This window comes from Dendrobates tinctorius, unplaced genomic scaffold, assembly GCF_039654945.1.
Source record: "Dendrobates tinctorius isolate UK_male_01 unplaced genomic scaffold, ASM3965494v1 ptg000043l, whole genome shotgun sequence".
Taxonomy (NCBI): Eukaryota; Metazoa; Chordata; class Amphibia; order Anura; family Dendrobatidae; genus Dendrobates; species Dendrobates tinctorius.
Genome location: NW_027361711.1, coordinates 16,084,619 through 16,106,334, shown reverse-complemented (window position 1 = coordinate 16,106,334; position 21,716 = coordinate 16,084,619). Strand labels below are relative to the sequence as shown.

Here is a 21,716-nt window from a genome sequence, read left to right as displayed (position 1 = left end):
GTACAGTACTACATAAAGGGGTACTAATGGCAGAGCCAAAAAGTCAAAGCTGTAATCTTCTGGAAACTAGGAAACAACCTGTTAACATAAGTTTCCTATAGCTTTAAAGGGAACCTGTCACTTCATTTTCAGTTTATCAGATAAAAATATCATTGTATTGAGCGTTTTCTATACATTTCCCACCTAGTTTTGAATTCCCCTGACTCCCCATGTATCACCCAAAAATACCTTTTATCTTTCCCCCATGCTGTATGTAAATTAGTTGGGTCTGGTCAGATGGGCAGTGTTTTTGTTCCTTCCCTCCACCCCTCCTTGGCTGCTGTACGCAATATATCAGGCAATGTCCATAGTTCTCGTCCATATTTCGCACGTGCGCATTGCAATCTCCACTTGCGCGCACGCAGCATGCTTTGCTTTGAAATTTTGCATGGTGAACTATTGGACTGTAAAGGGCCCACATATTGTTGCAGAGGGGCCCCCTTCTGTCTGTGTCCACAGTGGGTTAACACTGATAAGGGTAGCCAACAACCCCAAGAAACTTTTTGACACCTGTCACTCCCTCCTCAGGCCAAAAGCACAAGCCCCTATCACAGACATTTGTGCTGATGACCTGGCCTTCCACTTTATAGAAAAAATGGATAATATCAGTCAGGAAATCTGCTCCCATCCACCAAGTGGCAGTGACTCCCATCCCTCCCTGCATTTCCCTTGGCTCACTTTCCACATTTGATCCCATCACAGAAGAAGTCCCCAAACTCCTCTCTTCTTCTCCTCATCTGGGTACATGCACTACCGACCCCATTCCCTCACATCTCCTCCAGTCATCACAACTCACCTAACTACAATCTTTAATCTCTCCCTCTCCTCGAGCATTTTCCCATCCTCCTTCGAACACTATCGCTACTCCATTAGTAAAAAAACTCGCTCTCGACCCATCCTGCACAAACTACAAACCAGTCTCCAATCTCCCCTTCATCTCTAAACTCTTGGAGCACCTAGTCTACTCTCACCTTACCCGTTACCTCTCCACTCACTCCCTTCTAGACCCTTCACATTCCGGCTTCCACCCCCTACATTCAACTGAAACTGCTCTCAAAGTGACCAATGACCTTCTGACAGCAAAATGTAACGGTGACCACACTCTGCAGCTTTCAACACGGTTGACCACTGTCTCCTACTCTCTAGGCTCCAGTCACTAGGCATTAAGGACACTGCTCTCTCCTGGTTCTCTTCCTATCTTTCTGACAGCTCCTTCAGTGTTTTTTTCCTCTTGCTCCATGTCATCTCCTCTTCCTCTTGCAGTCGGGGTACCTCAGGGCTCAGTCTTTGTCCCTCTTCTCTCTATACGGCCCCAATTGGACAGACCATCAGCAGATTTGGCTTTCAGTACCATCTTTATGCTGATGACACACAACTATACACGTCATCCCCCTACCTTACCCCCGCTGTACTACAGAACGCCAGTGACTGTCTGCAGTCTCTATCATGTCCGCTTCCTATCTGAAACTCAACCTCTCAAAAACTGAACTTTTCTGCTCCCGCCGTCTACTAACCTCCCTAAATCTGACATTTCCCTCTCCATGGGTGGCATCATAATAACACCCCAGCAGCAGGCGTACTGTCTGGGGGTTCTGTTTGACACCAATCTCTCCTTCACATCCCATATACAATCTCTTGCCACTTACACCTAAAGAACATCTCAAGAATCCGCCCCTTTCTCACCATGGAAACAAAAACTCTCGCTGTTGCATTGATCCACTCCCGCCTGGACTACTGTAATGTTATATTAATTGGCTTCCTCTTACTCGACTAACTCCTCTCCAGTCCATACTTAATGCAGCAGCCAGGGTCATTCATCTGGCTATCAGCACTCGGACACGTCTGCTCTTCACCAATCGTCACATTGGCTGCCCATTCATTATAGGATCCAATTCAAAGTACTATTTCTCACCCACAAAGCTCTCCACAGTGCAGCACCACCTTACATCTCCGTCTATCGGCCTAACCAACCGCTGCACTCTGCAAATGACTTTCGACTAACCTCTGCACTAATCTGTACCTCCCACTCCTGACTCCAAGACTTCTCCAGTGCTGCGCCAATACTCTGGAATGCTCTAACCCAATAAATTAGGCCCATCCACAATTTGCATAGTTTTAGGCGCTCCCTCAAAACACATTTTTTCAGAGCGGCCTATCATGTTCACTAATCAAAGTCACTTTATGTGTAAGTGTGCATGTGTAGCCCATTCACTACCTCGATCTATCCCACACTCCCTCAAGAAGGTTGGACCATCATTGTAAATACACCCTTGTAAATGCACACCTGTACTTTGTATCTCCCCACCTCATTGTAGATTGTAAGCTTTCATGAGCAAGGTCGTCTTATTTTGCTTTAATTATATTGTTAACATTATTACTTATGACTTGTGTTTTGGAACTGTTAATCTGTAAAGTGCTGCGGAATATGTTGGCGCTATATAAAGACTATTATTCCATAGGGTCTGTGATTACAACCACTTTCTCACATGGCATTGTCAATGCACCTCGCTTCTATAATCGCTATTAACACCATGAATGAATGGAGGGAGGGGGAACGTAAAAATGGTTGGATTTTATGACGCATTTTTAATACAAACACTTTGGTTTTTGCTGCAGAAAAATCTGCTACAAATACTCAAAAATTGCACATACGCAAGAGTCCTAGAGGACACGTTGTCTTGATTGCCGTGAATGTTTTCTTTCCCTGTAATACTTCTTGACTGTCCCATTTCTCTTCTGGCCTAAGAGCGCCATTTAGCTCTTCTCCTGAGGCTTATTAAGCCGCAGCATGCCTTATCTGTTGCAGAAATGCCAGAGATACTTACTGGGAATTTCATTTCACAGCTTCCTGCTGTGACGACGAGCGACGCGTGGAGGCGGGCGGGAGGACGTCTTCATCGCTGTGTGTGAAAGGTGAGTATTGACCGCTGCGTCGCTGCTGCATCGCTGTGAGATCTTCCTGTGTGGAAGCTCACTAGCGATCATTTAGCATTCCGACGCGTTTCTGGCAATTCACTGATTAAGGGCAAGCGACTCGCCAGAAATGCGTCGGTTTTAACCCATTAGTGAACACCGATCCGTCTTTTTACCTACAGGCGATAGACCTGAAGTTGCTTTGTGTGTATACTTTTCTTTCACAGCGGAATTCAACATATACCACTATATCAATTTACAGAGGCATATTTTCGATCCTTCTATTGGAATTACCCCTGACCAACGACTCACACGTGATGTGAACAAAACTAATCTAAGCCCTAGAGGAGGTGGCTCAAAAGGACTGAAGTGAAAACTAGAAAACATTTATTATTCAATAAAAAGATATAACAATAGAATAGGGTTCAAACTCAGAAAAGTTGCCTAAAAGACTGGGGTCGCGGTAAGATGATTGACGCGCTTTTCGCCCTGCTGCCCCCCCTCCCCAAAAAAAAGCCGGGTCAAAATGCATCGCGTCGAGGTAGAGGGACGCTGCTCCATTCAACCAGTAGTCACCATTCATTATTCCACCAGGTAACACTATAGTTTTATTACTATGTTAGCTGCAATTCTTAGTGTGATACTACTTCTAGAATGGCTCATGCATTATTACAGTGGTCATCATGACAGATACTCTGATGTCATATTGTAGTGATACCTCTGGGTTCATTCCCTTATGGTCACAATTGTTAACATATATATCTGGCACCTTGTTGGGTCCTCAGTCTTTCAGGCACCTTTTCTGAATTTTAACCCCATTGCATTATTTAATAAAAAGTTATATATTTTATTTTCTTGCCGTTCTCATTTCTTTAGTCCTGGGAGCCACCTTCTCTCGGGCTGAGTTTAGTTATAATCATTTTGAAATGTTCTAGTGATGAGCAACCGTGCTTGGATAAAGGGTTATCTGGAGCATGCTCACGTATTAACCGAGTGACTTCGGCGTGCTCGAATAATAAGTTCTGAGTCCCCACGGCTCGACTTTTTGACAGTGAGGGTGATCAATGGGTGGAACAAGCTACTACGAGAGGTGGTGAGTTCTTCAATGGAAGTCTTCAAACACAGGCTGAACAGACATCTGTCTGGGATGGTTTAGTGAATCCTGCATTGAGCAGGGGGTTGGACATGGTGACGCTGGAGGTCCCTTCCAACTCTATCATTCTACAATTCTATGTCTCAAGGGTGTCCGACTGTTGTTATGCTTTTGGTTCTCTCTTTACACTTTAGGGCATTTCTGTAATTAGTGATGCAAACAGAGCCTGAAAAAGAAGGATACCCTGTTATCAGTATAAAATACTGCAATTTGCAGACCTACAGTCATGGCCAAAAGTTTTGAGAATGACACAAATATTAATTTTTACAAAGTCTACTGCTTCATTTTTTCTAATGGCAATTTGCATATACTCCAGAATGTTATAAAGAGTGATCAGCTTAACAGCAACTACTTGCAAAGTCAATATTTGCCTAGAAAATGAACTTTATCCCCCAAAACACATTTCAACATCATTGCAGCCCTGCCTTAAAAGGACCAGCTAACATCGTTTCAGTGATTGCTCCATTAACACAGGTGTGGGTGTTGATGAGGAAAGGGCTGGAGATCAATCTGTCATGATTAAGAATGACACCACTGGACACTTTAAAAGGAGGCTGGTGCTTGGCATCATTGTTTCTCTTCTGTTAACCATGGTTATCTCGAAAGAAACACATGCAGTCATCATTGCACTGCACAAAAATGGCCTAACAGGGAAGAGTATCGCAGCTAGAAAGATTGCACCTCAGTCAACAATCTATCGCATCATCAAGAACTTCAAGGAGAGAGGTTCCCTTGTTGCCAAAAAGGCTCCAGGGCGCCCAAGAAAGACCAGCAAGCGCCAGGACCATCTCTTAAAAGTGTTTCAGCTGCGGGATCGGGCTACCAGCAGTGCAGAGCTTGCTCAGGAATGGCAGCAGGCAGGTGTGAGTGCATCTGCACGCACTGTGAGGCAGAGACTCTTGGAGCAAGGCCTGGTCTTAAGGAGGGCAGCAAAGAAGCCACTTCTCTCCTGGAAAAACATCATGGACAGACTGATATTCTGCAAGAGGTACAGGGAGTGGACTGCTGAGGACTGGGGTAAAGTCATTTTCTCTGATGAATCCCCTTTTCGATTGTTTGGGACATCTGGAAAACGGCTTATTCGGAGAAGACCAGGTGAGTGCTACCACCAGTCTTGTCTCATGCCAACTGTCAAGCATCCTGAAACCATTCATGTGTGGGGTTGCTTCTCAGCCAAGGGAATGGGCTCTCTCTCAGTCTTGCCTAAAAACACAGCCATGAATAAAGAATGGTACCAGAAGAAGGGTCAACACTGCAAATATTGACTTGCTGCATTAACTCATTCTAACTGTCAATATAACCTTTTGCTACTCAATGATTGCAATTATATTTCTGTATGTGATAAAAACATCTGACAAACACATAAAAACCAGAGGCAGCAGATCATGTGAAAATACAATATTTGTGTCATTCTCAAAACTTTTGGCCATGACTGTATATTACGACAATGTCCTTTATTAAACCTCTTCTAAGTAAACTCAGGAACAACCCAATTAGGTCTCCTAGAGTTGGTGGTAAAAGTCATAGGCCTCCCTGGACTCCCATTATTCACATGTAATAAGATGATATACCACAAAGAGCAGAAGATTCTTCCCGACATTAATCAAGTCCATGCAAATAACGTTATTAGCAGATAACACTGCTAAGTGACCGGTATATATGGAAACATGCCAGGAGCAGGGCTATGACCGAGAGATGAGGACACACTCCTTCCTCATGCCAAGAATGAATAGCTACATTTCATCTGCTTATACATTAACCCGAAAGGAAACAGTTAAATGAGCAAACAGAGATCTGCACACAAACACAATTTCTTTTTTTTGCTCTGAGGTCTAAAAGTTGTTAAAAGTCCTAACAGCAAAAGAAATGGAAGATTAACACCACAAAACAGATAAAATGGGAAACTCTGGGTTGATGACTTGGGTGGTGGGGAGGCTGACACTTTCAGTTGGGACTTCACTTTATCATCCCATACAGTAAGGTCGAGGCCACGTGATAAGAAGTCACACTTGGGTGTGCACAGGATGTAGCTCTAGTAATCTTTGTGCAAGACCTTTCAGTTGCAACAACCAAGAGAATGCCGAGGGAAACACAACAGCCGTGAACTATACGGTCATTATGATTCTAGACAAGGACAAATGTCATGCATTATTGTACCACATCGGGGACACCACACCGACTAACATGGCTGCGCACACTTTCTGGGCTAGTTCACCATTATATGCTGGGAGAAACAGGAGTTCAATAATTATCCATCATCACAATTCTTTCTAGCAGGGAAAATCCAACGCAAGAAAGCAATCCACGTAATACAGACTGCTGTAAACACCCATCTGTATTCTGCTGACAGACTCGAAAAAGGCAGCTCTTCGCACAATATCATGTTCCAGCTGCCTTCTGCTTACTGTAACATTTAGCTTGCTCATAAACGAGTAGGACTCTGCTAAATTATATTGTACATATACAGGTGCTTCTCACAAAATTAAAAAATCATCAAAAAGTTAATTTCAGTTCTTCAATGCAAAAAGTAACACTCGTATTATATAGAGTCATTACAGAGTGATCTATTTCAAGTGTTTATTTCTGTTAATGTTGATGATTATGGCTTACAGCCAATGAAAACCCAAAAGTCATCTCAGTAAATTAGAATACTTTATAACACCAGCTTGGAAAATGACTTTAAAATCTGAGATGTTGGCCTACTGAAATGTATATTCAGTAAATGCACTCAATACTTGGTCAGGGCTTCTTTGGCATCAATGCGGCGTGGTATGGAGGCGATCAGCCTGTGGTACTGCTGAGGTGTTATGGAAGCCCAGGTTGCTTTGATGGCAGCCTTCAGCTCGTCTGCATTGTTGGGTCTGGTGTCTCATCTTCTTCTTGATAATACACCATAGATTCTCTATGGTGTTAAGGTAAGAGTTTGCTGGCCAATCAAGCTTAGTGATACTGTTGTTTTTAAACCAGGTATTGGTACTTTTGGCAGTGTGGACAGGTGCCAAATCCTGCTGGAGAATGAAATTTCCATCTCCAATAAGCTTTTCGGCAGAGGGAAGCATGAAGTGCTCTAAGATTTCCTGGTAGACGACTGCGCTGACTTTGGTCTTGATAAAACACAGTGGACCTACACCAGCAGATGACATGGCACCCCAAACCATCAGCGATTGTGGAAACTTCACACTAGATCTTGGAAATCAAGGTCCCAGAGTCTGGAGGAAGAGTGGAGAGGCCACAATCCAAGCTGCTTGAGGTCTAGTGTGAAGTTTCCACAGTCAGTGATGGTTTCAGGAGCCATGTCATCTGCTGGTGTAGACCCACTGTGTTTTATCAAGACCAAAGTCAGTGCAGATGTCAACCAGGAAATTTTAGAGCAAGTCATGCTTCCCTCTGCCGACAAGCTTTTGGGAGATGAAAATTTCATTCTCAGATTCTCTATGGGGTTAAGGTCAGATGAGTTTGCTGGCCAATCAAGAACAGTGATACTGTTGTTTTTAAACCAGGTATTGGTACTTTTGGCAGGGTGGACAGGTGCCAAGTCCTGCTGGAGAATGAAATTGTCATCTCCAAAAAGTTTGTCGGCAGAGGGAAGCATGATGTGCTCTAAAATTTCCTGGTTGACATCTGCACTGACTTTGGTCTTGATAAAACATAGTGGACCTACACCAGCTGATGACACGGCTCCCCAAACCATCACTGACTGTGGAAACTTCACACTAGACCTCAAGCAGCTTGGATTGTGGCCTCTCCACTCTTCCTCCAGACTCTGGGACTTTGATTTCCAAGGTCTAGTGTGAAGTATCCACAATTGCTGATGGTTTGGGGAGCCATGTCATCTGCTGGTGTAAGTCCATTGTGTTTTAGCAAGACTAAAGTCAGCGCAGCTGTCTACCAGGAAATTTTAGAGCACTTCATGCTTCTCTCTGCTGAAAAGATTATTGGAGATGGAAAATTCATTCTCCAGCAGGACTTGGCACCTGTCCACACTGCCAAAAGTACCAATACCTGGTTTAAAAACAACAGTATCACTGTTCTTGATTGGCCAGCAAACTCATCTGACCTTAACCCCATAGAGAATCTATGGGGTATTGTCAAGAGGAAGATGAGAGACACCAGACCCAACAATGCAAACGAGCTGAAGGCTGCTATCAAAGCAACCTGGGCTTCCATAACATCTCAGCAGTGCCACAGGCTGATCGCTTCCATGCCACGCCGCATTGATGCAGTAATTGATGCCAAAGGAGCCCCGACCAAGTATTGAGTGCATTTACTGAGCATTCATTTAAGTAGGACAACATCTCGGATTTTAAAGTAATTTTTCAAGCTGGTGTTATAAAGCATTCCAATTTACTGAGATGACTTTTGGGTTTTCATTGGCTGTAAGGCATAATCATCAATATTAACCGAAATAAACACTTGAAATCGATCACTCTGTAATGACTATACATGATTTTCACTTCTTGCATTGAAGAACTGAAATAATTGAACTTTTTGATGATCTTCTAATTTTGTGAGATGCATATATTCAAAAGCATAGCCCTATAAAAGAAAAAAGTTTTCCTAACAGGTGGCACAACGCTGCTAATAACACCTATCTGAAATGTCACATGTGAATGCAGGAGGTCCACTGGCTATCCTCAGAGGGCCAATAGTATGGTTCTTTTATTTCCATAATGCAAGAATAATCCACACACAATAAGCAGAATATACAGTAATTCTCCAGACTCAAAGACTGTTACAGGTAACATGAAATCCAGTGTCATCACGCGCTACACATGATATCCTTACAGCCATCTGAATATATACATTATTTATATTACACACACTGTACACTAGGACCTCCTGGGAAGACTACCAGAAACTGAGCAGTTCATCTATACACAGCTTCTAATTAATACCCTGGGAGCAAATAGCACTTCAAGAAATATCTTTAAAGGGAAATAAGCCAAAACACGAAGGCCCTGTTCACACAATGCACTCCCAACGCTGGTTTTACAGTTATTTTCTGAAATTATGTTAAAATATATTTCCACATGGTTATAGCATTTTTAACAAAATTACAGAAAAAACACACATTGGGAACGCGATGTGTAAATAATGTGTACAGTTTGACCCAATTATGGCTGTGTTCACATATGTATTGGAGACCTTTATTGCAGACTCTGTCATAGAGCCAGTATGCCCATCACAACATTGGACAGGCTGGTAGAAACTAAACGTAATGCAATAGGGTTCATTGGGTACCACTGGCAGCTGTTCTGCGACAAATCAGACATAGCTTTAATTTCATTTTAGGTTCCAATGAAGGAACGTAAATGTGGACTCAATGAGTGTGAAGTGTTCAGATTCCATTATTAGAACCATATTTATATTTGATAACGCCATTTCTTATTCTCGGGAGGATCCTGATCTGAGCGGCTCGCCTTATCTTATGGGAAATACCCTCTACATGGTGATAGTCTACATGCAGGATGCCACCTTTCATGGATGGGTGTAGGGTAGATGGCGACATGTATTATATAACCATATGGCATTGCACCGAGTACCATCTATAATATAATGCTAAGAGCGTCACTCTGTCCGAAGCCTTTATAGACTGCGCAAGCGCGACGCGCCAGCGCAGTCTGGGCCTCAGAGAGTTACGCATCCGGGGATGAGTTTTGTGGCCCAGGAGATCGCGGTATGTGCAACCACTGAATGCATACCGCGATCTCCGGCACAACAACTTACTTATCCGGTATTGCCGTGGGGTCTCACCGTGATGTCAGGAGAGGGTGGGTTGTGGCGCGGGAATCGGCGCCTGCGCAGTCCGCACTTTCCAGCGCCATTTTGTTGAAGACACTGCAGGATAGGAGCAGCACATGACAGAATGGGGGCACAGGATGGGAGCAGCGCATGACAGGATAGGGGCGCAGGATGGAAGCAGCACATGACAGAATGACAAGATGGATGCGCACAAAACAGGATGAGGGCACAGGATGGGGGCTTCAAATGACAGGAAGGGGGCACAAGATGGTAGCAGGGGGGCTGCAAATGACAGGAAGGGGGCACAAGATGGTAGCAGCACATACCAGGATGGAGACCATACACCAATATAAATGCTCGCCACCCGGGCGTAGAATGAGTTCAATAGCTAGTTATGTTATAAGGGGAAAAGCTGGCAGGCTTCACACCTGACTATTTAGAACCAGAACTTTATTTTTTCACAAAAATGGAGCTGGGTGAGGGCTTCTTATATACAAGATAAGCTTATAATTTTAGTGTACATTCATTTTATGCAGATGAAAAAATAGGAGCAATTCTGTTTTATTATTTTATGGCATTAACAGTGTGCCCTATAAATAAGTTGATATTTGATTAGTTTGGACTGTTACAGAAGTGGCCTTACCAACCATGTTTATTTTTGCTAAGAAAAACAAAGGAACCCGCCACTGAGCCTAAGAGCTTTCACACTACAGAAGAAGACACAGAGGAACCCGCCACTGAGCCTAAGAGCTAACACACTACAGAAGAAGAGACAGAGGAACCTGCCGCTGACCATAAGTGCTTACACACTACAGAAGAAGAGACAGAGGAACCCGCCGCAGGCCATAAGAGCTTACACACTACAGAAGAAGAGACAGAGGAACCCGCCGCAGGCCATAAGAGCTTACACACTACAGAAGAAGAGACAGAGGAACCCGCCGCAGGCCATAAGTGCTTACACACTACAGAAGAGACAGAGGAACCCGCCGCAGGCCATAAGAGCTTACACTCTACAGAAGAAGAGACAGAGGAACCCGCCACAGACCATAAGAGCTTACACTCTACAGAAGAAGAGACAGAGGAACCCGCCACAGACCATAAGAGCTTACACACTACAGAAGAAGAGACAGAGGAACCCGCCGCTGACCATAAGTGCTTACACACTACAGAAGAAGAGACAGAGGAACCTGCAGCTGACCATAAGTGCTTACATATTACAGAAGAGACAGAGGAACCCGCCGCTGACCATAAGAGCTTACACACTACAGAAGAAGAGACAGAGGAACCCGCCACAGACCATAAGAGCTTACACTCTACAGAAGAAGAGACAGAGGAACCCGCCACAGACCATAAGAGCTTACACACTACAGAAGAAGAGACAGAGGAACCCGCCGCTGACCATAAGTGCTTACACACTACAGAAGAAGAGACAGAGGAACCTGCAGCTGACCATAAGTGCTTACATATTACAGAAGAGACAGAGGAACCCGCCGCTGACCATAAGAGCTTACACACTACAGAAGAAGAGACAGAGGAACCCGCCACAGACCATAAGAGCTTACACACTACAGAAGAAGAGACAGAGGAACCCGCCGCTGACCATAAGTGCTTACACACTACAGAAGAAGAGACAGAGGAACCTGCAGCTGACCATAAGTGCTTACATATTACAGAAGAGACAGAGGAACCCGCCGCTGACAATAAGAGCTTACACACTACAGAAGAAGAGACAGAGGAACCCGCCGCTGACAATAAGAGCTTACACACTACACAAGAAGAGACAGAGGAACCTGCAGCTGACCATAAGTGCTTACATATTACAGAAGAGACAGAGGAACCCGCCACAGACCATAAGAGCTTACACACTACAGAAGAAGAGACAGAGGAACCCGCCGCTGACCATAAGTGCTTACACACTACAGAAGAAGAGACAGAGGAACCTGCAGCTGACCATAAGTGCTTACATATTACAGAAGAGACAGAGGAACCCGCCGCTGACCATAAGAGCTTACACACTACAGAAGAAGAGACAGAGGAACCCGCCACAGACCATAAGAGCTTACACTCTACAGAAGAAGAGACAGAGGAACCCGCCACAGACCATAAGAGCTTACACACTACAGAAGAAGAGACAGAGGAACCCGCCGCTGACCATAAGTGCTTACACACTACAGAAGAAGAGACAGAGGAACCTGCAGCTGACCATAAGTGCTTACATATTACAGAAGAGACAGAGGAACCCGCCGCTGACCATAAGAGCTTACACACTACAGAAGAAGAGACAGAGGAACCCGCCACAGACCATAAGAGCTTACACACTACAGAAGAAGAGACAGAGGAACCCGCCGCTGACCATAAGTGCTTACACACTACAGAAGAAGAGACAGAGGAACCTGCAGCTGACCATAAGTGCTTACATATTACAGAAGAGACAGAGGAACCCGCCGCTGACCATAAGAGCTTACACACTACAGAAGAAGAGACAGAGGAACCCGCCGCTGACAATAAGAGCTTACACACTACACAAGAAGAGACAGAGGAACCCGCCGCTGACCATAAGAGCTTACACACTACAGAAGAGACAGAGGAACCCGCCGCTGACCATAAGAGCTTACACACTACAGAAGAAGAGACAGAGGAACCCGCCGCTGACCATAAGAGCTAAAACATTACAGAAGAGACAGAGGAACCCGCCGCTGACCATAAGAGCTTACACACTACAGAAGAAGAGACAGAGGAACCCGCCGCTGACCATAAGAGCTTACACACTACAGAAGAGACAGAGGAACCCGCCGCTGACCATAAGAGCTAACACACTACAGTAGAGATAGGGCCCTCCTGACCATAAGATTGTACACACTACAGAAGAGAGGACCCTGCTGACCATAGCATCTCACACACTACAGAAGAGAGAGAGAGGCACTTGTTAACAAAAAAAAATAAAAAAAAAAATAAAAATAAATATATATATATATATATATATATATATATATATATATATATATATATATATATATATATACACATACATACACACACACACACATATACATACACTCTACAGCACTCTACAGGAGAGAACCCTTTATGACCATAAGAGTTTACACTATAGAAAAGAGAAAAAGAGAGAGGACAACACTGATATTAAGAGCTTACACACTACAGGAGAGAGGTCAGTGCTGACCATGGAAGCATACTTGTGCTAAATATTGTGAATGTTTGCAATTTTTAGACCTCCCTTACCACTTTTATAAAAAACAAAAAAAACAAAAAACAAACAACTAAATAAGATGGAATGGTGGTGGTGGGATAGCGTTTTCTAGAATTAACACCTAAATCTTAATGCCCATGATGTCGGTGGTGAAAACTGATTTGAAGGACCTGGTCCATTGGACACGTCAGCAATCTGGCCACTAGACAGGAGACCTGAGAACTGCCTTCTACCTGGCAGCATCCGCAGCTCGAGTAGCCGACCTGGCACGACATAACAGGTGCGTCACGCCTTGCACCAGGCAGGCTAATCAAAGGACCCGCAGATATCGGTAGGAGAGGGTTCTCAGGGCCCCTGTACAGAGACAACAGATTTGATTTGCACCAACTCTAGTGACAAAGTAACAGACCATAGAAGTTAAAAATACAAATGAAGATATTATATTACCGTAAATACAATGATGACCTTGTTATTAGGCTGTGGACAGACCAGGCATATTTTCCAAGCTTCCAGAACAAAAATGTTTAACGTGACAAATAATAGCGAAAATGAGGGGTGCAAAAAAAAAAAAACAAAAAAAAGAAAATATTTCGGTATTTGGACAACCATTCATTCCCCCTTCTGATACATAAAATACAGAGATGTTGCAGTCTTATCATGATTGCGCTTAAAGACCATACCGCGGCCTCAGCACCTGAAGATAGCCTTACGCTGGTCAATTATCAGGAATATATCTGTATGAACGATCATCGCCCAATCATTATATCTGCGTCTGAGACAGTAAGGCTGTGTGCACACGCTGCGGATTATGTACGGATTCATCCGCGCGGATTTTGTAAAATCCGCAGGTAAAACCGCAGGTCAAAAGACCTGCGGTTTTACCTGCGGATTGCTCTGCGGTTTTGCCCTGCGGTTTTTCATCTCCTCAATGGAGGAGATGGCAAACCGCAGGAGAATCCGCAGAAAGAATTGACATGTCAATTCTTTCTGCGGATTGAAAACCGCAGATAATCCGCGCGGAAAATTCCGCACCGTCTGCACTGCGGTTTTTGATTCCCATAGGGAATCATGGTACTGTACACCGCAGCAAAAACTGCTGCGGGTCCGCAGCGGCCAAAACCGCTGCGGAACCGCAGCAAAATCTGCAGCGTGTGCACACAGCCTTAGGGTACGTGCACACGCTGCGGATTGCTCTGCGGTTTTGCATCTCCACAATGGAGGAGATGGCAAACCACAACATGTGCACACACCCTAAGAGTTGACGGCCTTACACCTAACATTAATGTATTTCAAAACTAGGAATATGTCTGGCTTGGCAGTAACAGACGCTTTTTTCATCTACTCTAGAGCCCCCAGTACACTTTAGATAGCATTCGGCGAATGATCGGCCAGACCATCATATGGCCGACCGCTAACTCCCCTTACTCTTACACACAGGAGTGGAGCGCCAAGTAAGCCGAGCACCCTTGTGTTCTCTATGAGAGCCACTGCCAAACATCTCTGGTGGCGGCTTATCTCGGAGGACAAAAGGACCTGCAGTCCAGAATCAGACATGGAGGATCATCCTGTCCTCCAACAGCAGCTGTAGTGGAAAAGCCATGTGGTCCTGAGGCACAACAGAAAGTCATCCAAAACCGTCAATATCGGCCAATGTTAGTCTAAAGTCTATGGTGCCCTTAGCTTGCCATCCAGAAGATTGGGTTCCCCATGTACAGAAGAGAGGAGGATCGAGGGAATGTTGATTTGACAAGAGTAACCGCTTAGAATTACTCCAGGATGAATTATTCATACCATGTAAGAGAGATGGTATTTCTGGTATTTCTCACAGAATAGCGAGATTTACATTTAATCAACTAGTATTCCAGGGACCCAAACACGACGTGACGTAAATCTTATTTTTCTAGACAAGCTAACCAAACAATAAACGAGAGGAGGGGGGGGGGGGAAGAAGGCTGCGTTCTGCCATTCAGGCAGACAATTGACCTGGGAAACCCCACTGATATCTGACAGTGTAGCTTAATCATTCTAGATCATGGCCCGTCAGCAACAAAGAATGAAAGGGATGTCCTGGAACCATTAACCAGAGCAAGAATTACGCTCACACTTTATATTACACATTGGTTATATTGATTAACAGAATTATGACAGTTTCCTGGTGCTGTCACATTGGAAACAATGGTGCTCAGGTTTAGAGACATATTTAACAAGTCCGCAGACATTTCTCGGATACCTGCATCCGATAATGGAAGAGTGACAAGTTTACTAAAGATTTCCTCCACTTTTCGGCACAGAGGGTTGTTATTCACACTAGACAGCGGTCGGCGAAACGTTTGGATGACAACCATCTCAGCCGCCTGTCCCATACACAGGCGCTCTTGCTCAGCCGAGTCCTCCTTGGGAAAGCAACAGACTAACACATCGGCCACAGTTGGCTGGAGCCACCGTACACAACAGACCATCGGCCGACTCGGTCTACCAACAGATTCAATTGACATTTGTCTAATGTGTATAGCGGCCTTAGAGCTGCCTTCAAAGTACCCAGCGTTGGGCAAGTCACGGGACAAAAACATCTGTCCGAATTAACTGCAACCTGTCAATTTTATAGTTAAATATCGCACTGAGCAATGGGGACTACAACACCGAAAGTTTTTAAACAGTTGCATAGTGGTAGAGTTTGGGTCGCAACGCAACGATCTTCATGTGACGCAGCCAGTGATACCGGGAAGCCCTTAGTCTACAGGCGCTATAACACCAGAGCATTATTACATGGAGAATTACTGCCCATACTAAGTTTTGCCTGCACAGCAGAGCGCCCGCCAGTGGCTGTGCAGGGAACTGCAGTCGGCCCCATTCATTTCTACAGGTTAACATCCGGGTGGTGGAAGCTTTACTGTACAGGAGGGGATCTCATACAGTCGTACACTGATACGTCGGACATAGCGTGTATAATCTCGGAGGAAATTGCTCCAGTTTGGAGTTATGTCAGTGCCATGACAGCACGGGTAGGAGGGGGATCGATCGTCTGCCTCCCCCAAGATTAGTGCTTTCCAGCCCATCTTTAGAGGGGAACTAAGCCCAGAGTTTTTCCACGCAATCACTCATTATGGAGCCATTTCGGCCCCTAATTGCACCACAGCAGAAGAATGCAAGACCAGCACCAAAAGCGGCACTGATGCCACAAAGTGACCAAACTGAGTGTCCTTACCCCTGGACCTAATATATAGGCACCAGCCAGATTATAATAGCCTGTAGTGTTATAGACCCTACTGTTATAAGTAGCTGAGACTTGTAGTGCACCAGTCACGGTATATTACCCAATACAGGAAATGTTACCCGCCACATCCCTGTACTCTACCATGTGAGTGATCACAATGAGCCAAACCATAGGAATGTGGAAGGGACAGCGGCCATGACTGACACCGACTGCCCCGCTTCCGTTAAAGGGGTCCTCCACACCCGACCACTTCTGGCTTACAAGAGACGGAGGAGTGCTCCCATCTGGGACACAGAACGCAGTCACCCCTTCACTTCGGGCACAGGTACAGACATAGGTGCACACAGGCGCGGACTGGCCCCTAGAGGGACAGAGGAACCCCCGGTGGGCCCCCAACCCTACCGTAAGTGCAGCACTTGTCATAATTAACTTTATTCACTCTGTACAGAAAAAACCTGGATCTCATTCATTAACCAAACTACTCACTTTATTATTATATAGAGATATATTTACATTTGTGAACAGGTTTGTGTGATACTTGTATGCAGGTAAAAGTGGGCCCTTGGCACCCCAGTCCGACACTGGGTGCACATGCCGTAAGTGGCACCGATGGGAGCTCCCTGTATCCGGCATCCAATAATCCAGAGCTGTGTATAATGAGCAGTTCCACAAAAGCAAGAGAAGTGAATAGACAAAGTATCTGCCCATTCCGCACTACTGCCTGCTATTCCAGAAGGTTACCTGCCGGATTACAGGCCAGTGCTGCCCCCTCCCACCACCTGTGCACACAGCCGGCGGCGGCCCCTGCTCACCTTGTACACTTTCCCGAAGGCTCCATCCCCCAGCTCCCCGACTATGTCCCACACCGTGTTCGGGTCCAGGTCTCTCCGGACGTGCTCATACTCCCGCAGCCTCCGCTTATCGGTGGTAAAGCGCAAGATACGGCGGAAGTTAGCGAAAGCCATGGCCGGAGAGCAGCGCAGGTTCCCGGGAGGCGCCGGTCACAAGGTGCCGACCTGAGCTCCGACCACCGCCAAACTGCAGCACAGAGCTGGAGCGCTGGAGAGAATCAAGTGCGGCCAGTAGCCCCGCCTTCCGTCCCGCCTGTGGGCGGAGCATAGAACCACAAGCTGGAAATCAACGTGAGGTGGGCGTGTCTGCTGATAAACACTATAAAGACAACTCGCCGGGCAAGGGTTATTTCTGGATGTGTGAGAGGACGGGGAGGGCGCTGCGCCGGCGATACCGTACAGGTGCACGGGGTGTGATAGCACCGGGACCGAGAGGTAGATATGTGGGGTCACTGATAGTAGCGGGCACCGAGAGGTGATGTACGGGGTGTGATAGGACCTGCACCGAGAGTCAGGTGTATGGGGTCACTGATAGTAGCGGGCACCGAGAGGCCGGTGTATGGGGTCACTGATGGTATCGGGCACCGAGAGGCAGGTGTATGGGGTCACTGATGGTACCGGGCATAGAGATGCAGGTGTATGGGGTCACTGATGGTACCGGGCATAGAGATGCAGGTGTATGGGGTCACTGATAGTAGCGGGCACCGAGAGGCAGGTGTATGGGGTCACTGATGGTATCGGGCACCGAGAGGCAGGTGTATGGGGTCACTGATAGTAGCGGGCACCGAGAGGTGATGTACGGGGTGTGATAGGACCTGCACCGAGAGTCAGGTGTATGGGGTCACTGATAGTAGCGGGCACCGAGAGGCAGGTGTATGGGGTCACTGATAGTAGCGGGCACCGAGAGGTGATGTACGGGGTGTGATAGGACCTGCACCGAGAGTCAGGTGTATGGGGTCACTGATAGTAGCGGGCACCGAGAGGCAGGTGTATGGGGTCACTGATGGTATCGGGCACCGAGAGGCAGGTGTATGGGGTCACTGATAGTAGCGGGCACCGAGAGGCAGGTGTATGGGGTCACTGATGGTATCGGGCACCGAGAGGCAGGTGTATGGGGTCACTGATAGTAGCGGGCACCGAGAGGTGATGTATGGGGTCACTGATAGTAGCGGGCACCGAGAGGCAGGTGTATGGGGTCACTGATAGTAGCGGGCACCGAGAGGCAGGTGTATGGGGTCACTGATGGTACCGGGCACCGAGAGGCAGGTGTATGGGGTCACTGATGGTACCGGGCATAGAGAGGCAGGTGTATGGGGTCACTGATAGTAGCGGGCACCGAGAGGTGATGTACGGGGTGTGATAGGACCTGCACCGAGAGGCAGGTGTATGGGGTCACTGATAGTAGCGGGCACCGAGAGGCAGGTGTATGGGGTCACTGATAGTAGCGGGCACCGAGAGGCAGGTGTATGGGGTCACTGATAGTAGCGGGCACCGAGAGGCAGGTGTATGGGGTCACTGATAGTAGCGGGCACCGAGAGGCAGGTGTATGGGGTCACTGATGGTACCGGGCATAGAGATGCAGGTGTATGGGGTCACTGATGGTACCGGGCATAGAGATGCAGGTGTATGGGGTCACTGATGGTACCGGGCACCAAGAGGTAGATGTGTATGGGGTCACTGATGGTACCGGGCACCGAGAGGTAGATGTGTATGGGGTCACTGATGGTACCGAGCACCGAGAGGCAGGTGTATGGGGTCACTGATGGTATCGGGCACCGAGAAGCAGGTGTATGGGGTCACTGATGGTACCGGGCACCGAGAGGCAGGTGTATGGGGTCACTGATGGTACCGGGCACCGAGAGGCAGGTGTGTATGGGGTCACTGATGGTACCGGGCACCGAGAGGCAGGTGTGTATGGGGTCACTGATGGTACCGGGCACCGAGAGGCAGGTGTGTATGGGGTCACTGATGGTACCGGGCACCGAGAGGCAGGTGTGTATGGGGTCACTGATGGTACCGGGCACCGAGAGGCAGGTGTATGGGGTCACTGATGGTACCGGGCACCGAGAGGCAGGTGTATGGGGTCACTGATGGTATCGGGCACCGAGAAGCAGGTGTATGGGGTCACTGATGGTACCGGGCATCCAGAGGCAGGTGTATGGGGTCACTGATAGTAGCGGGCACCGAGAGGCAGGTGTATGGGGTCACTGATAGTAGCGGGCACCGAGAGGCAGGTGTATGGGGTCACTGATAGTAGCGGGCACCGAGAGGCAGGTGTATGGGGTCACTGATGGTACCGGGCATAGAGATGCAGGTGTATGGGGTCACTGATGGTACCGGGCATAGAGATGCAGGTGTATGGGGTCACTGATGGTATCGGGCACCGAGAAGCAGGTGTATGGGGTCACTGATAGTAGCGGGCACCGAGAGGCAGGTGTATGGGGTCACTGATAGTACCGGGCACCGAGAGGCAGGTGTATGGGGTCACTGATGGTACCGGGCATAGAGATGCAGGTGTATGGGGTCACTGATGGTACCGGGCATAGAGAGGCAGGTGTATGGGGTCACTGATGGTACCGGGCATCCAGAGGCAGGTGTATGGGGTCACTGATGGTACCGGGCATCCAGAGGCAGGTGTATGGGGTCACTGATGGTACCGGGCATCCAGAGGCAGGTGTATGGGGTCACTGATGGTACCGGGCATCCAGAGGCAGGTGTATGGGGTCACTGATAGTCAGGTGCAGTGTCTGACCAAGGACCCACCAGTAACATCAATTCTAGGGCCTCACTTTTCAGTTACATGCATATATTACTTTACCCTCATTCACAAATTTCTATAGCAATAGGTTGGTTGTTGAACGAATAAGATCCTGCTTTTGTCTGTACATAGTGAATGAAGTGTATTTTGCCAAGTACTGCTCATAGAAAAGGATGGTGGCCCATTTCTGCACAGGGGCCATCAGAGTATTCTCCTGTGGGGCAGTCCGAGCTTGGTCAGGTGTATGAGGGCACTAATAGTACAGAGTATTGGGTGTATTCAGTGTGCTAGTACCAGGGACCGAGAGTCAGGTGCATCCAATGTCATAGTACCGTGAACTGAGAGGTGCTTCCAGTGTGATAGTACTGGGGACCAAGAGTAAGGTGCATCCCAGTATGATTGAACCGAGAATCAGGTGCATCCAGTGTGATATTGCTGGGGACTAACTGTAAGATGCATCCACTGTGATAGTACTGGGGATTAAGAGTCGGGTGCATCCAGTGTGATAATACTGGGGACCGAAAGTCAGCTGCTTACAGTGTGCTAGTACCGGTGACAGGTGCATCCAGTGTGATATTACCTGGGACCAAGTGTCAGGTGCATCCAGTATGATATTACCGGAGACCGTGAACCAGGTGCTTTCAGTGTGATAGTCCCAGGGACCGAGAGTGCTTCTAGTGGGATTGCCCAGAGAGGCTCTGTACGCATTTTGAGCATTGTATGCTCTTAGACTCAGAGTCTAAGAGCATAGACTTAGACAATGCTCGAAACGTGTACAGAGGCTCTCTGGGCAATCCCCATGCGGTAATCTTATTCTAGGATTTGCCGATCAGATGATCACAGCAGCCATGTCAATTTTTTACTGATATTAATAAAAATTTTGGATTTTATTCTTGGAGCTGGACTTTTTTTCATTGAAACATACAGTAACTCTTGAACGCTTCAGTAGATCCTGGTGATTCTGATGACATATTGTACTTTATGATAGTGGTAACATTTCTTCGCTATGACTTGCGTTTTTGTTTAAAAAAAAAAAAAAACGGAAATTTGGAGAAAATTTTGAAAATTTCACAATTTTCAAACTTTAAATTTTTATGCACTTAAATCAGTCATATTGCACAAAATAGTTAATAAATAACATTTATTTGGACTCCCATGACAGCACCACGAGAGAAGGGATCCGCCCTTCAGGAACAGGAAACCTACAGATACAAAAGGACGGCACCTCTCCCACGCATCAGTTGGTTTCCTGTGCCTGAGGGCACGGGACCCTACAGAAGACCGGATCCCAGGCCGGCTGCTGCAGGTAGCGAGGGGGTCTCCTACCTCGGCCTGGTGCGGAGCTCCTGGAAGACGCCACGGTGGCCCAGGATGGGTGGCACGGCGGTGGCGTATGCAGCAGGGAGCGGCGTCCGGAGGAGGTCCGTCTCTGTAAAAGAAGCTGCCGCCGGTAAGTATGCCCCCCGGGGGCTCCCAGCTCCGGTGGCGCAATCGCAGTGGTCAGGGGGGCCGGCACGGCTGCAGGGTGTTGAGGCCGGGGAGCACTGCACACTGGAGCGCCCGGGCTTCCCGCGTGACTTCCAGTCACGTCGGAGTCGCGGTGACGTCGGGGCGGAGCCAGGGGCGCTTTCGGGTCGACGGCGCCACTGTGCAGGCCCCAGGACCCAAGATGGCGGCGCCCATCGGAGAGACGCCGATATGCGCTGGTTCTCCTGCCAGGATCGGCGCCAGCTGGGGAGGGGGGCCCTATTAGGGGGGAGGGCGCGGTAGGAGGAAAATCTGCTGTCCGGAGGAGGGGTATATAGGCAGGACCCTAGATGGGTGCCTTGCCTTGG

At 47.3% G+C, this 21,716-nt stretch overlaps 1 protein-coding gene across 1 annotated transcript in view; it reads right to left on the bottom strand.

The window, feature by feature from the left end:
- The window catches only part of STK10 (serine/threonine kinase 10), a 143,717-nt gene extending 126,328 nt beyond the window's left edge, over positions 1 to 17,389 (bottom strand). Inside the window, exon 1 of the mRNA XM_073575220.1 lies at positions 17,085 to 17,389. Coding sequence (XP_073431321.1) covers positions 17,085 to 17,237 — 153 coding nt within the window. The 5' untranslated portion in view covers positions 17,238 to 17,389. The remainder of the gene's footprint in view (positions 1 to 17,084) is intronic.
- Between the last annotated feature and the right edge of the window lie 4,327 nt (positions 17,390 to 21,716).